The sequence below is a fragment of the Staurois parvus genome, unplaced genomic scaffold, assembly GCF_062004578.1.
Source record: "Staurois parvus isolate SC_StPar_1 unplaced genomic scaffold, SC_StPar_1.0 ptg000362l, whole genome shotgun sequence".
Taxonomy (NCBI): Eukaryota; Metazoa; Chordata; class Amphibia; order Anura; family Ranidae; genus Staurois; species Staurois parvus.
The window spans coordinates 3318207-3334375 of record NW_028318158.1 but is presented as its reverse complement, the minus strand read 5'-3'; the positions used below and the strand labels follow the sequence as shown (position 1 = coordinate 3334375).

At 41.9% G+C, this 16169-nt stretch overlaps 1 protein-coding gene across 3 annotated transcripts in view; it reads left to right on the top strand.

Annotated features, from left to right (window-relative positions):
- The window catches only part of RAB3GAP2 (RAB3 GTPase activating non-catalytic protein subunit 2), a 107344-nt gene that overhangs the window by 37359 nt on the left and 53816 nt on the right, over positions 1-16169 (top strand). For all 3 annotated transcript variants that reach the window (XM_089685031.1, XM_089685030.1, XM_089685032.1), the window contains exons 4-12: positions 1430-1511; positions 2347-2394; positions 4822-4897; positions 8431-8532; positions 10517-10616; positions 13491-13589; positions 14358-14506; positions 14579-14658; positions 15541-15770. In XM_089685031.1, coding sequence (XP_089541157.1) covers positions 1430-1511; positions 2347-2394; positions 4822-4897; positions 8431-8532; positions 10517-10616; positions 13491-13589; positions 14358-14506; positions 14579-14658; positions 15541-15770 — 966 coding nt within the window. The remainder of the gene's footprint in view (positions 1-1429; positions 1512-2346; positions 2395-4821; positions 4898-8430; positions 8533-10516; positions 10617-13490; positions 13590-14357; positions 14507-14578; positions 14659-15540; positions 15771-16169) is intronic.

Genomic DNA, 16169 nt, shown 5'->3' with positions numbered 1-16169 from the left:
ATATCCTTTAGAACCACTTTAACATATATACTAAGATTTTAATAATGCTCAATTCTAAATGGAAAAAAAATTAAATGTCACATGAAATTTTTAAAAAATAAATGACCAATTTATGGCTGTCTTGTGTATTTGAGAATACAGTGATCCTCCAGGAGGAGGATAGTTTAGAACTATCTTAAAACAAAAAGGGGGCACTCCTGAACACAAGGTGAGCTCCTTGAAGCTCAAATTATTCTGAACTTATTTTTTTTTTTGTTTATGGATCCCAGGAATTGTGATATTATTAAATGTGACACATCTGGTGTGCCAGTTTTCACTTTCAATAGTTTTTTTATTAATTGTTCAATAAAGTACAAATGCTTCCCTTAAACATAAGGGAGCAAGAAAAAGAACATAGAACAGTTCCAACAACAGAGGCATCTAGGCACATTCCAGTGTAAAAGGCAGAAGAAAAGGTACAACAATGAAGTCCTGACATATAATGAAAGGCCCGCAACACTGTAGCATGCCTCCAATAAACTCAACATGAGAAAGGGAAAAAAAAAGAAAGGGGGGGGGGGGAAAGAGAAGGTAAAAAAAAGGGGGGGGGATGAAAGTGTGCCCTCATCTCATCTTGGATAGATAGTCTGTCTGAATCACGGGGAGTCTGACAGATATCTGATCCACGGGTCCCAAGTCCTTTTTCATAGAGGACCATCTTGTCATGTAGGATCGCTGACAGGCGTTCGTTTGTCATAATCCATGTCAATTTGGCCCTCAAAAGATGAAACCGGATCACAGGAGACTTCCAAGACTATGCAATGGAAATTCTAGCTGCCGTAAAGATAAAAATGATCAATCTTCGCACTGGTATCCATGCCCCATCCACTGGGCTTCCCACCTGGTCAGAGTGAATGTATGTAGAGAGAAATGTGTTCACCCTGTTCGCCAAAAGTTTAGTCAGTATTTTAAGGTGTACATTGATGAGTGATATTGGGCGGTAATTCGCGCAGTCACCAGGGTCTTTTCCCAGTTTGGGAATTACGTGAATAAAGGCATTGTTTTCATGGCTAGGCAGGGGGTTACCCCATCTGATGTCATTGAAAAACAAGCATAAGTGAGGAGTCCGGATCCCCACATATTTCCTATAGTAATGGCCTGTAAAACCATCTGGGCCTGGGGCCTTGGAGGGATTAAGAGATTTTATCGCTTTGGCCACATCTGCCTCTGTAAATTTCTCCTCCATGAGTTCCATGTGTTCTTGAGACACCCGTGGAAGAGGAAGACCCTGAAAAAAAAAACCCTGAAAATCGGTCTGGGATGTAGACAGTTGTGTCAGGGACCCAAAAAGTTTTGAGTTGAAGTAAAAAACTCCCGTAACATCTGGTGTGACAGTTTTATCAAATGTTTGTCTATCAGACTGTGACATTTCTTTTGTTTGAATCTCCAGCTAAGTGGAAAGCTGATGGGAAGGGAAAAGAAGAAATGCAGTATGAAGTGGTCTGGAGCGGCTCTCTGAATGCTGAAGATAGGTACGTTGTTCTCAAGCAACATAATGTACACATCTCATTGAAGTAGCCTCAAAATGGTTCCTAAATGTGACACAAACAAATGCCGCCACCTACCCCTGTTGTTAGCCGATCCTCTTAAAGGACAGGTTTATCTTAGGATATCCTAAAAACCTTCTAATCTATTCCAAGCTACACCCTCCCCCCATCCCCATACATACATACACACATGCCAGATGCCTACCTACCTCTTTGTATTGGCCTCCCACAGTGTTTACAGTGTCAGTGCACAAGTCTGATGCTGCCAGCTCCTGTGCAAAAACTTCACATAAACTTGAATGCACCGTACCCATATATATGCAAAGCAGCATATGCTGACATAAAATATTAAACAGAATCTCCCTGTTCCTGTGCTTTATTTTATTAAATATTTTATTTATCATAATTATATAGCATTGACAATCTACACAGCGCTTTACATACTGTACACTCGCATCAGTACCTGTCCTCAGTTTGCTTACACTCTAAGGTCCCTATCTTGCTTACATACATACATACATGCACATACATACTAGGGCCAATTTGGTCTGGACCCGAATATCCTACCAGCATGTCTTTTGGACTGTGGGAGAAAAAGTAGTACCTGGAAGAAACCCACACAAGCAACATGGAAACTTCATGCAGATAATGTCCTAACCAAGATTTAAACCATGGAGCCCAGTGCTGCGAGGCAGAAGTGTAGACCACTGAACCACTATTGTGTCCATAATGACTTGTTGGATTATAAATGTCAGATAATTGTACTGTGTATTACTTTTTAGCCTTCACATAACAGCATACTGTGTTGATTGCCTTGCAGTGAGTTTATCAGCAGTGCACTATGCATCCCACTTGCAAGCCAAAAAAGGTAACTTTTCTTTTGATGTTTTGTTTTTCATCAGACACCAGTGTACAATGTTCCTCTCAATTACCTGCTTTACGTGGTTACAAGGTTAAAAAAAAAAACCCTGTGCGATCTTGGTCCAGCGCTGTGCAGCACCTTTTCTGGCTCTCACAGGCTTGAGGTCAGTTGAAACCTGAGACCGGGAGGCAGGGCTGAGTGGAGCTGTGTGTTTGAATATTTGCAAACAGCATGGCTCGGGAACGAGCCCACACGAGTGCCCCCATGGGATGCGGCTTCCTATGGTGGGCACACAGAGGGGGGAGGAGCCAGGAGTGCCAGTGGGGGACCTGAGAAGTGGGGGACCTGAGGATCAGGCAGCTCTGTGCAAAACCATTGCATAGAGCAGATAAGTATAACATGTTTGTTATTTTAAAGGAAAAAAATGGGAATCTTTAGAATCAATAATGGGGGGAATTAACAGAAGTGCTTGCACCACTCTTTTAAACTTAGAAAATGAAGCAGATGCTACTCCTAATCAACAAAAGGGGTGCAAGCTGTGTTGTACTATTCTGCTCTGTGTTTTGCACTGTCACAGTGTACAGCATAGAACAGTAGCTGGAGTAGCATGTTCCAGATTCCTCATCTGAGTGCTGGGAGGGAGGAGAAGTGCAGAGAGTAGCTGGCAGAGATCTGCAGCAGTTTTCTGTACAGAGAAACTGCCTCAATCTCTCTCCTAAGTAAAGTTGATGAAGGGAATATCCGATTGCCTCTTAGGGTGTCAGGAAGCAATTTTTCCCCCACTGGAGCTAATTGGATCAAGTTTTATTGGGTTTTTTTTGCCTTCCTCTGGATCAACTGTGGGTATAGGATTGTGTGTATGGAGGCTTTCTATTTGTCTTTTTTTCTTTCTCTGAGGCTTGAACTAGATGGACTGTGTCTTTTCTGTCAACCAGATTAACTATAAGTAGCCGCAGCATCCACTACAGGTTCTATTTCATTGTGAAACTATCGTGGGTGGTGCAGATTGACTTAACACAGATCTATCTGCTTAGTTAATGTGCTGCACACCACTCCAGACAGGTTCCTATACCAGTTTACTAGTGCAAGGAGCTTAGTTAATTCCCTGACATGTTTATAAAGTTCAGCATCTTATAAGCCATTAGTATTTGGTTCAGAAGAAGGCAAAACAAATCCTCTGAACAGCCAAGTGTGCAAAATTATAAATATCTTATCGATCATATAATGTCTATTCTCAGCTGCATAAGGGGATTAGAGAGGTGAGAGTGAAGAAACAGCAGCATACTGATCTTCTCAAGGGGTGTCAGCACAAATCTGATCCTTGGAATACAGGCAGGCTGTTCTCCCAGTACAGCCACGAACTGACCATGCTGGGATGGATGTGCTTGCATGCCTAGCGTGGTCAGTTTGCAATAGGAAGGCGGGAGGACTGATGGGAACACCAGGAATCACACAGAGGAAGCAATACAAAGATAGCAGGATACTTTTTAACAATAGTAGATGGTACAGCAGGCACATATCGGGAATATGACATGTTGGGGTAACATATTCTTTAATATGGAGTTGCTGCCACCTTGTGGCTGTAACATCCCCCATTCCTCTGGGAAGTCTTTTGGGGAGCGCCTGTGGGGAGTTGTGCCCATTCAGCCAAAAGAGCATTTGTTAGGTCAGGTACAGATGTTTGATGATAAGACCTGGCTCACAATCAGACATTTCAGTTCATCCCAAAGTTGTTCAGTAGAGTTGAGGTCAGGGCTCTGTGTAGGCACTTCAAGTTCCTCCATAACAAACTCATCAGACCATGTCTTTATGGAGCTGGTTTTGTACATCGGGCACGGCCTAGTGGAACAGAAAAGGCTGGAAGAGTGCAGCTGTCTTAGAACCAATTCACACTATACTGCCTTGAAATCGTAGAGCAGCCAGAACGATTCACTGCTCCGGCTGCTCTGGATTGCCACTGTATGGGGCCACTGTGGGCAGTGTGATGCACACTGCTCTCTTTTTTTTGTTTGTTTTGTACTAGCTTTATTTGAAGTGCACGAAACGTATACTTCATTCACTGCAGTCTGATTCGGGCTGGTGCACTGTGATATAATGAACATGTCTGCATTTTATCACAGCAAGCTACAGCACTAAGCATTTGTTTCCTGTGTGTCCCTGCGGCAACAGACATTTTACAATGCGTTAAACGGCTGTCACCGCATGTAGTGTGAATTGGCCCTAAATGTCTTTGTATGATGTAGCATTGCCAGTGCCTTCCATTGGAAACACCTGAACTCAGTAACTTAGAGGAGTGTCACTTACTTTATTGTGGCTAGTACCTGCCCATGGATGGCCTCTTCCAGTCAGTAGTGGGTTTTCTCTTTTCATATTATGTGTTGAATCTGTTTTGTATCACCCTTTCAGTGACTGACGCATGTCTGCATCTTACAGGAGCTCTACCGGGAGGCCGGATTGGACTTGCATAGTTGTAGGCTTCACATCTGGCTATGTACGGTTCTATACTGAGGTTTGTACAGTTTCTTTTGAAAGGTGGATACTTAGACAACGGCGTTGTTTTTAACCCATATCCAGAAAAAATTGTGTGAACTTTTGTCGGGTTTTTATTTCTGTCTGTGTCCCCAATTCGGGATGTGATTTTAACAAGGACAACAAATACAACTTGACAAGGGTTTTAATTCTTTCTCTCTATGCTATAAAAGTGCTTTTATTGTTTTATGTGTTAACATTGGAGGGATTCTATTTATTCTGTCTCAGTGACCACTCAGGAAGGTGGGGGGATCTCCCTGCTGAAGACACAGACAGCCGTAAAAACCTTAAAGTAGTTTTGAACCCTCAATGTTTTTAGCTTAAGCACAATAAAATCAAAAGCCCCCAGTAATCTGTTTGGTAAAATTCTTAAAGTTGTAGTTTAAAGTGGTAAATCCAAAATCACAAATGTAATATATTGCAGCTTACCAATCATCAGATGTGGTGGCTGCATTAATTTTTTTTTCTTTTTCCCTGGTGATCTGGTCAGTAACACACCTCCTGTTTTAGAGTGCACCAATTCTGGATAAAGGATCACATTGGGCACCTTTGGACAGCAGCATTGCCAGTCTGGGGGGAGGGAAGTGTTAGATGTACTAGAGGATTTAGATACACTAAACAAGTTGAACTCCAACTAATACTATATAAGCAGTTACAGCAACAGTTTTCTTTTTCCTTTTTGTGATAAAGGTTTTACATAAGTATAAGCTGATCATTGTAAGCACCCCTGCTATTGTTAAATGGTTTGTCATCTCTCTGTAACTGATACATTCTGCAGGAGAGCTTGTTCTGTTGAAACATACATACTTACTGGCCAGATCACCAGGTGAAAATAAAGAAAGGAAAGCCTTAAAGAAAATGAATGCAGCCATCACATCTAAGAATTGGCAAGCTGCAATATAATAAATGTTTGCTTTTGGGTTTAATACCACCTTAATACTTTCAGTGCTGCTGGCTTCTGCCTTTTAAGTGCTGCTTCTGGGAACTTCCAGCTTGCACAGGAAAAAGCTAACAGTGGGCAGTACAGCCTTCAATCAGTCTGTTAACTTGGAGAAGGGAGGGAGGAGGAGGAAGGAGCAAGGGAGTGTCTTACCATCCTAGGCTATGGGGCTGTCTATTTCTGTTGATGCACACAGTGTAGGGAGACACAAATCTAGTCTCTGCATGCAAGGGTGACTCCATTGGATGCTGCAAGAGAAAGGAGCCACCCTGGAGCAGGAAGCCTGGGGCAGGGATCATAAACCAGCTTAAAATAGAAAATAGGTAAAAAAAAAAAGACTAAAGAAGCTGCATACTCAGTAAATGATTAAATCAGAGCGTTTTTATTGTCACTTTCAGTCAAACAAAACAACATAAAAAATATCCTTTAAAGCTGTTTTGGTCAAGCATATGAAAAAGTAACAACATTCCAGTAAAGTTTCTGTGATTGATAGGTCCTCTGTATCAAGGTGATGTGTTTTTTTGATGTGCTGGGCCTTTTATCCGATTAGGTTTTGTGTTATTACACTCTGTGCTTACATCTTGGCATGTGTGATGGATTTACAAAAAATGGTAAAAACCTGACAGAATTTCAAAGCAGAGCTCCAACTTTCTCTTTAGCCTTGCACAGTTGTACAGGCTTCTCTCTGGTTCTAATATTGCTTACTCTGATTTAACTGCACACTGGGAGCATTAGAAGCTGCAGCAAGTCAGATAGAGCCCCCCTTCATTTTCTGGCTGGAGGACGTCCAACATCATCTAGCTTTTTCCTTCCTAGCATTACTACCCTACACCCAGCCCTTTTGTTTATTGGATTTAATTGCCTTCCATAATGAAGGCTCAGAATCACCTGTGGGCATTATATAGGGTGGTCTACATGTAAAATGCATCATGTCCAGGAATGCCCACTCTTCCAGACTGACATCCACCCATCAATGCATTTAGATATTTGCATAACCCTTCTCAATCAAGAGCCAGCCCTCTGTTTGCTTCAAGGCCGAGGTCTCTTGAGAGGAGTACAAGACAGAGTGACTTAATGCTTTTTTAGGAAGCTGTGTAGGGCACCCTGCTGTCCCCTCCCGCCAATCATGATATGTCTTCATTACATAAAATGCAGAGACCTTTTCACACACCCTCCAAAAATGTAAAAAACAGCTTTAAAAAATACTTTATCTATTCCCAGTTCTGTGCTAAATAAAACAGTTTACTTCCCCTGGTACTGGACCGTCCCACTTGTTAATTCAACTGTCAAATGTCAGATCCTCTGCTGCTCACTGATGTTCAAGTGGAACGTATTTCCTTATTATAACACCAATTCAAGAAATATATACTGGCACATTTATAAAGCAAAGTGGTGTGTTTTACATACAGTATGTGCATATGTGCATTTTACTTTGCTTGCTTTAGAAATCTCAAGCAAGCAGAGCACCTTTCATTTTTATGAGTGATGAAAAAAAAAAATAGGAGGGGGACATTGACTCTGATCTTACATGACTTGTCTAAGTCATGTGACTATGGTTGCCCAAGTCTCTGGTCTTACCTGACTTGTCTGTCATGTGACTATGGTTGCCCAAGTCTCTGGTCTTACATGACATGTTTAAGTCATGTGACTATGGTTGCCCACGTCTCTGGTCTTACATGACTTGTCTAAGTCATGTGACTATGGTTGCCCAAGTCTCTGGTCTTACATGACTTGTCTAAGTCATGTGACTATGGTTGCCCACGTCTCTGGTCTTACATGACTTGTCTATATCATGTGACTATGGTTGGCAAAGTCTCTGGTCTTACATGACTTGTCTAACTCATGTGACTGTGGTTGCCTAAGTCTTAATCTTGATTTGGCCACATGAGGAATCCCTGTATGCACAGCCCAAGCCTAAGGTCCATAATGGCTACAGAAGGACACAGGGAATGAAAGGAAGACTAACAGGTACATGCAGAAACCACAAGCTGCCTACACTTCTGCATGATTGTAAATGTTTTAGGCCAGGTCAGTTTCTATACATTGCTTATTAAATTTCTCTCAAATATATATGACGCTGAACTCTGCAATAAGCAAATATTGTCTGAATACAAGTCGTGTGTATTCTGCCTTGACTCTTGGTGTGCTTTGTGTACTTCTTCCATATCTGTGCAGTAATCCAGTGTGAAACCTTACCTCTGTGCAGGAGCTTCCTGTAATAAAGACCGGTCACTGCTGCTTTCTTTCCATGTGCAGGGTGTCTGGTCTTGTATCCGCCCCCTCCTATAGTTTTCTGCAGGTGGCTTTGTCCCTCCCACAGGTTGCTTGATTAGGGCTATGCACAGCACAGTGATGATATCACCACTACTTTTACAAGGTAAAAGCTGAGTTGGTAAAGGCATTTGATGCACAAAAATGTGGCTATCGATTGCTATATTCAGTTCAACTTTAAAAACCTATACTTTCTGCACTGAGGCACTGGTGGTCACACAGTCTCTGCTACTGCAGAAATCATAGAAGGTAAAGTAATTTGGACATGGATTGTGTTTACTTCCCTGCTTTAATTTTTCCAGACTGGAGTGTTGCTTCTCGCCCAGCTTTTGAACGAAGACCCGATCCTACAGCTAAAATGCAGAACTTACGAAATACCCAGGCACCTGGGAGTGACTGAGCAGGTACTACAATGGCAGATGGTTTACTTTTCTAAAATAGATATCAGTGAGGGATTGTTTTGGTGCCAGTAATGTGATGCTTTGTAAATAGGTGTCAAATCTTTTAGTATCCATTTTAAACCCATTAGCATTACCAACACTAGTATTGCTGTGATAGTATTTATTGCTGATAACAGAAATGTATCGCCATGATGTATTAATCCTGCCAGATGTTTAGGGTTGGTGTTAGGGGCTAGCTTTAATTTAGGTTTTAGGGAATTAAAGAGTGAAGGGAAGTGTATCCATCTAGTGCAGTAAAGTCACGTTATTAAATAAAAACAGATAACTAATTGATTGCACTCATGTCTGCAGTAAGAGGGGTGCCTTGTATGCAGCCACACTGGGCAGGAAGGGGGAAAGGATACTATCACCAGGGCCTGTGGTGTAATAAGTGGTGGAGGAAGTCCCTCTCTAGCAGCTTTGGGTTGCTGTTAGTCTAAGCTACACGGAAAACCTAATCATAAAATTGTTAGGCTGTCAACACAGTGCCTGAGAAGCACTGAAACTACAACCTGTGTTGACAGCCCTGCCCTGTTTTATCCATAATACAAGGGGTAAGGTGTTTTGTAGTCCAACAAAAGTGCAAGACAGTGATTTAAAGTGTTGCTAAACCCCCAACAGAAAAATCAGTCTAAAAATGCAGTAAAACATGATATTTATTCTCACTGTGGAACCTAAGGGATTAATCTTCCACATTTTGTAAAAAGGATGTTTTGATCCTTTGTTCTCTGATCCTCACCCTCTTCCACAGTCCCCAATCCATCTGCTGATAGAACAGAGCCTTGGGGGCAAGCTGCACATCACATGGTCAGTTTGGTGTGTGTTGCTAGAGAGTTTTTTTTTTTTCTTGGGAGGGTGCATGTTATCAGCATAGGGCCAATCAGCACTGTCCAGACAAAGGGTCAGGGGATATGCAGACTCATTGGACAATCAAGGGAGAATGAAAACTCCTCCAAGCTTTAACCAGTGCTCTGCTGGACACTGATAGAAGTCACAAGACTGCTCTAACTGCTGATGAGAAAAGGTATTTAGCAGTTTATATTTACTAAAATACTTGCATTTCCATGTTCTGTGTGCTGTGGGAGACCATATATAGTGAATGCAGGGTCCGGGGTTTAGTGATACTTTAAGTACATGTACAAGAAACTCTCTAACCCATCCCTTCGGCATTAAGTTATGAAGTCTCCAACCCAGCATCTTACTTACTTCTATAATAGAAGCACACCTTGCAGAATGTTATAGCAGAACTTTACCTATAACAACTTGATATAAATGAATGTTCTTTATCAAGGAACATACATTTCACATTAATAATTATGCTACCGAAATTAGTTTGTGCTGTAAATTTTCTCCAGCATCGTTCATGTTTCTTCTTGCTGGAGGCTGCCATTTTGCTGAAGCCCAGAGCCTCTGAGCATCAGTAAACCTTTAGGCTGTCAGCAGATTGGCACAGTGCCGAAACATAGAGAGCAACTGAGCATGTGCAAAGCAGGGTGAGACAGTGTATTACTGGATTTTAAACAGTATAGGCACTTATTTTTAAAGTTTTACATAGCTATACCTTCAAAAGGGGACAGCCTGAAGTCATCTAGCGGGACTTAATTTTCTGACTAAAGTTCCACTTTACTTTGATCAGCCACACCTGTGCACTGAGCCCTCATAGACTTGTATGTAGCTGTCCTGAATGCTAGAGCTGCATCCCTATTAGTTGCAAGGTTTCCATGCAGATTCTTTTTCCGATGCCGAAGAGGATTATGAAAAAAAAGTAAAATCATTGCAGCTTTGTACAGAGGTAAGAAGCTAGGGTGGAGGATTCAGGCTAGTTCAGGATGGAAAGGATTTGAGGAATTTCTTGTAGAGGTAAACAGTAATTAAAAAGTGTGATAATGTCACATATACTGTATATCCTCCTTCCTTTGCCTTGATGTGTTTTTGTTTTTTCAACAAGCATGAAGAAATGACCATCCTATACCCGTCCGCTCTCGTAACAATTGATGGCTTCAGCCTTTTCCAGTCTCTCAGGGCTTGCCGCAATCAAGTAGCCAGAGGTAAGTCACATTGATATCCAAAACCACTCATCGGTGTTTTATCACAATAGAAAAATGTTCTCTCTTACTCTCATAAGTATGTGTTAGAATCTGCACAGATAATGTTCTGTCCATTTTGTAGGTATGTCGCCATGGAATCTGCATGTTTCTGTGAGGGTGGATGTTACATGTTAACTGTCAGTTCATTTCCCTCATTATTCTGCATATCCATCAGTGTGACTTTCAGGTGATAATTAGGAATCTGACTATTCAATGGTACTGCAAAAAAAAGTAAAAATCAGAAGAAGTAGACCATATGTAGTGCATTGGCCATCCAATAGTCATCCCTGTATAGAAGATGTAAAAAACCAATATGCTGAGCATTTTCTCCATTTAGGGACCAAGGTGAAAAAAGGCCTGCTAAAATGATTTGGGAAAATATTGCCAATTAAAAGTGACTTTCCTCTGCTGTGGTGAACTTTCCTTTATCATTTAGACTGCCTTAATGGGAATTTATATGCCTCCCTGTATGTTTTTTTTCTTAGCTTTTTTTTTTTTATTTTGCTGAGAATTAAAAAACGTGTTTGATTTATATTTTTAAAAACATTTTAGAGAAATATTTGTGAAATTTTCTAAATGGTTATTCATTATTTCTAGCCCGTAGATGGAGCTGTGGGAGCCCTTTTCACATTTAGCTTCTCTGTTCACAGAGCTCAGTAGCTCTAAAGCTGGCCTTGGATGGGTCAAAATTTCCATCCATCTATGGCCGTTCCCATTCATGAGAAGTAAATCTATCTATTGACTTCTCATGTATGGTACTGCTGGAAAATTTTGTTTCTGTTAGTGCATGTAGCCAGTCGGCTGTAACGCTGATCAGTGTATTCCCGCATCCATATTGAATGTGTGGATGGGGGAACCAATTCAGTTTTTTCATTCATCCACTGCTAAATTAAAAAAATGAACAATGTATGGCCAGCTTTTAGTTTTTCACACTCACAGCTGAATGATTGAGAGGCGTGCTATATTCAGTTGATAAAATTTAGGAGTTTCACTGCAGAAATCTGGAATTGGGCCCGTGTTATGACATGTGACCAAGGACCATGTGCCTAACTTTACCTGAACATCTCCCAACATCTGACCACAGAATCACCTTATTAAAAATTAACCAGACCTGTTGTTAATGAACCTTGACACATACCTTGTGGTGTTTGCAAAAGACTGGTATTAGTCTTGGATTCCAGGCCTAAGCTGAACCTGGGGCCTTGACATCTGTCTACGTCTTGATAAAACCCACCACTGTCTTAGCAAGAAGTCCATCACCTGTGATTCTGCTGTTTAATACCAGAACTTTGGTAGGTGTTGGAGGCTGTGTCATTTGATAGCTGAATGACAGGGGACAGGGCTAAACCATGGTTCAGCAGATGTCAAGGACCAATGTGTAGCCTGGGTCTAGAATCCAAGTTACTCCACAGGGATGGTGTGGGAAACCATCACATGTATTTGTTGGTACCCTGTTGTCTGCATGTTAGTTGTATCTTTGGACAAGGATGCTTCACTTTACAGGATAACATGTTACATGTTTCACCCATTTTTAGGGTGGAATGTGCAACATGTTCCCTCTGCTTTAGCCTCTCGCCAAAGCCTCCCCCCCCCCCCCCCCCCCATTGTGAGAGCGGGCCAGGGATCTTCTGCCCGCTGTCACAATTTGAAAGAACACAAATGTGTGGAGCTCTGCCCACATGGACACATAATTTATTCACAGAGATTTGTGAATTAATGAACTACAAGTACCAACAGCCCTTGCAGCTGACGGCTTGTAGTTCTCAGTAAACTACCAGGGCACTAATGAGTGCTCTATGTACAGTAGTTCATTGAGTCTTCCTGTCATTGTGTATCTGCCTGCCCGTATGAGGTACGAGCAGACAGATATTCTGACAGTCTGCAGGAGCATGAGATTGCACCTGTGATCAGCTGATCGCGGGTGCAATACTTTACAGGCTCCCGATTTTATAAAAATAATAAACGCACATTTTTTACCTACAAAAAGATGTGCATTTATTATTTTTTTTTAAAAAGATGAGCTTAACTTTTAAAGGAAAATGGATCAGTTTGCATCATTCCTTGTTACAATTGTTTTAAACATCCCTTTTAAACATACCTGTGTTTTTAAGAAGAGCTCTGTCTTCATAGCAGCTAGGAAGGCATCTAATGCTGTAACCAATAGAAACCAATCAGAAGCCATCTACAAGTGTGAATGTTCCATGCAGGTGAACAGTGAACACTGTTTTTTATGGTCACTACACTTTACATGTCTTTACTCTTTTCTGCTACCTTTTGGAGGTGTGTATAGATGTGAGCACAAATAAATGTGATTAAAGTTGAACTCCAGGCATAAAAACTTTAAGAAGTTCCTCATAGGACACTATAGATATAAGTCCACTTCTTATGCGGTAAATGCCTTTGTAAAATGTAGGGCTTTAGGCTTTGGGGGCTTGTTTATAAAGCAGCTGAATGGCTTTATAAGGAGAAGTTTCCAGTACATTTCAGGTAGCATATTGATGTACGTAAAATGTGTCTGGACACAAATGAAGGCTCATTTATTTTCACAAACAGGTTATAAGGTGCTGGGAGGAGGAGAGACTGGTCATATGATCTGTTAAATTCAGGTGGCTGAGCCCTCCTGCTATTATGTGGTCTTCTCTGTAGTTGCAGAGAACACTCCAAAGAATACTGCAGGCTTCATACCAAACGTTGCATTTTGTGAATGTAGAAGGCAGAGGCAGTGTGGAGCAAACAATGTGGTGTCATGTGATAGTGGTATCCGCTCTTTGCTTTAACAGGGCCCACACAGTCTCTGCCTATATAAAACGTGTCTTGTTTTTATGTATTCACCAGCTGCTGCTTCTGGCAATGAAAACGTCCAGCCACCTCCACTGGCTTACAAGAAGTGGGGCCTTCAGGATGTAGACAAAATTGTTGATCATGGCAGCGTGGGTGAGTTTCATATTGATATTTGACAGTTGAATTGTAGAGGATTCTTGGGACTTAGTCCAGGAAAGGGCTTTAGACTTCATGTCAGCTTGTACACACTGGACCTCAGGACAATGTCCTCAATAGGGACAGAGGGATCCAACACAGATACTGGCAGCAACCACATGGTCCCTGCACATCATGGTCAGACTCCCCTGAAACTGGAACTGAACTAAAAAAATTGAAGATTTGTTCTCTTATAGGCAACATTTAGAACTGTTAGTTATGCTTTACCCTGAAAGATTTATCTTTTTTCCTACGATATTCCTGAAAATAGTAGTGTACCTCCTGGTATGTGGGGATGCTTCTACACTCCTGTGCCTATGGCCTCATAGCTGTATATTGGCAGTGTGAAGTCATCTAAGGCATTGCTCCTTCTGACTGTTAGTCTTCCAAAGTTAAGAGTGAGATTTGGTGGTGTCACTAATAGGCTGCTCACCACTCTTTCCGCTGCTTTATAATTCCTTATCAGTCGTTGGGATGAGGTAGCTCTAAAATGAGGAAGCAAAGTCCTGCTGCAATCTAGATGGCTGTCATTCAGTGCAGAATTAAACATTGTAAGCCACAAATGGAGAAAAGATCTGTTGCAGGCAACCCAATGGAAATGCTGGTGACTAGACTTTTGCTCTCTGGCCATAGCTTCCACAGTGCAGGTTAATTCATTAATCCTGGATGTGATATTGTTGAATATCATTCTTGCAGTTTGACTTCCAAGTGTTTTCCTGTTTTTAGGTGTTATGGCTCTCTCTCCATTTGACCAGATGAAAACTGCCTCCGTTTTGGGAGGCTTTAATGCCTCTATAAAGAGCAGCCCCCCTACCATGTCTCAGTATATTACTGTGGGCTCCAATCCATTCACAGGATTCTTTTTTGCACTGGAGGTTTGTATGTTAGTAGTATTGTTATGTCTGTTATGCTAATTTACATGTCACTTACCACATTTATCTCTACAGGGCAGTACACAGCCATTATTGTCTCACGTGGCTCTTGCTGTTGCTAGCAAGCTCACCTCAGCCCTCTTCAGTGCTGCCAGGTACTGTGAACCATTTCTGTCAGCCCCATAATATATGATATCCAAGTCATTTTCAGGCAGATGGGGTAGAGATAAAAGAAAATAGGTGGAATCCATCCACTATGTTTGTGGATTCTTAAAGTAAAGCTATGGCCAGGCTATGTACCTGTTCTCCAGAAGCAGTAAATGAGCATTAAAACAAAATCTTGCCACTGTAGCTGCAGGCACTCAGCAGTGACACAGTAGCTCAGCTTACCTATCTCCCCCCTCCCAGCAGAGGACTCTGCAACTCAGCTCCCTCTGCTAACCCTCTCCGCAGTGTTGTAACTGCTTAGCTTACCCTACTCCCCCTCCCATCTGTCACTCAGCAGGTCAGCTTACCCTGTTCCCCATTACTTCCAGTGGCTTAGCAGCTCAGCTCACCCTGCTGCCCATCCAGCAGTGACTCAACAACTCGGCTGTTCTTTGCATCAGTGACTTAGCAGCTCAGGCCAGCCTGCTTCCCCTCCCCTCAGGATCTCCGTTCCTCTTGCTCCTTCTCCTGATCCCTCTCTCAGCAGTGACTCAGCAGATAAGCTCTCCCTGTCCCCTCTTCTAAGCAGTGCCTCCTCAGCCCAGCTTTCCTTGCTCCCCTTTCCCAGCAGTATCTTGGCAGCTCAGCACTCTCCTCCATCAGTGTCTGCTTGTCTTGAACCCACCTCCCATTAGTAACTCCGCATTCTTTAAGCCTTTAATCTCCTATATAGACACATAGCATTAGCTTTGGAAGGGGCGAGCTGAAATGACTGAGATAACATTTTCCTATGAATGGTCAAATTGTTTCGAGAAAAACAATATTCATGAATTATCTGTAGTCCGCTTACATACTTTGTGTGATGATAACTTGCTTTTCTTTTGACCTAGTGGTTGGCTGGGCTGGAAGAGCAAACATGAAGAAGAGCCACAGCAAAAACAGAAGCCTAAAGTGGAACCTGCAACCCCCCTTGCTGTCAGGTTCGGGCTCCCTGACTCCCGTCGCCATGGAGAGAGTATCAGCCTTTCCCCGTGTAACACGCTAGCTGCAGTGACCGATGACTTTGGGAGGGTCATTCTTCTGGATGTGGGAAGAGGAGTGGCCATTCGAATGTGGAAGGGTAGCAATTTATTCATATTACTCATTGGATTAATTACCATATCTGAATGGTTTTCATGAATGTATAAACACTACAGCCTCTTTTTGCAGCAGGCCATGGGTATAAAGGCAGCCACCCATCTTATAGCCTGATTCTTCAATCTGCTAAATTTAGGAGTTTTAATTTTCCTACAGAAATATAAAGGATCAATTCCCCCAAAACTAATATTTCAGTTTGTGGACTATGATGGAACATGAAATCACTGGACACTCATACTGTATTTCTCAGAAACCATATTTGTGACATCTCTGTGCTGAGTTCCTGAGTCTATACACTGGCTGTGCCCATTGTAAAGAACTTCCTCTCCATCTGCTGGCTTTTTATTTATTTTATAATATTATAGCAGTAGCATACAAAGAT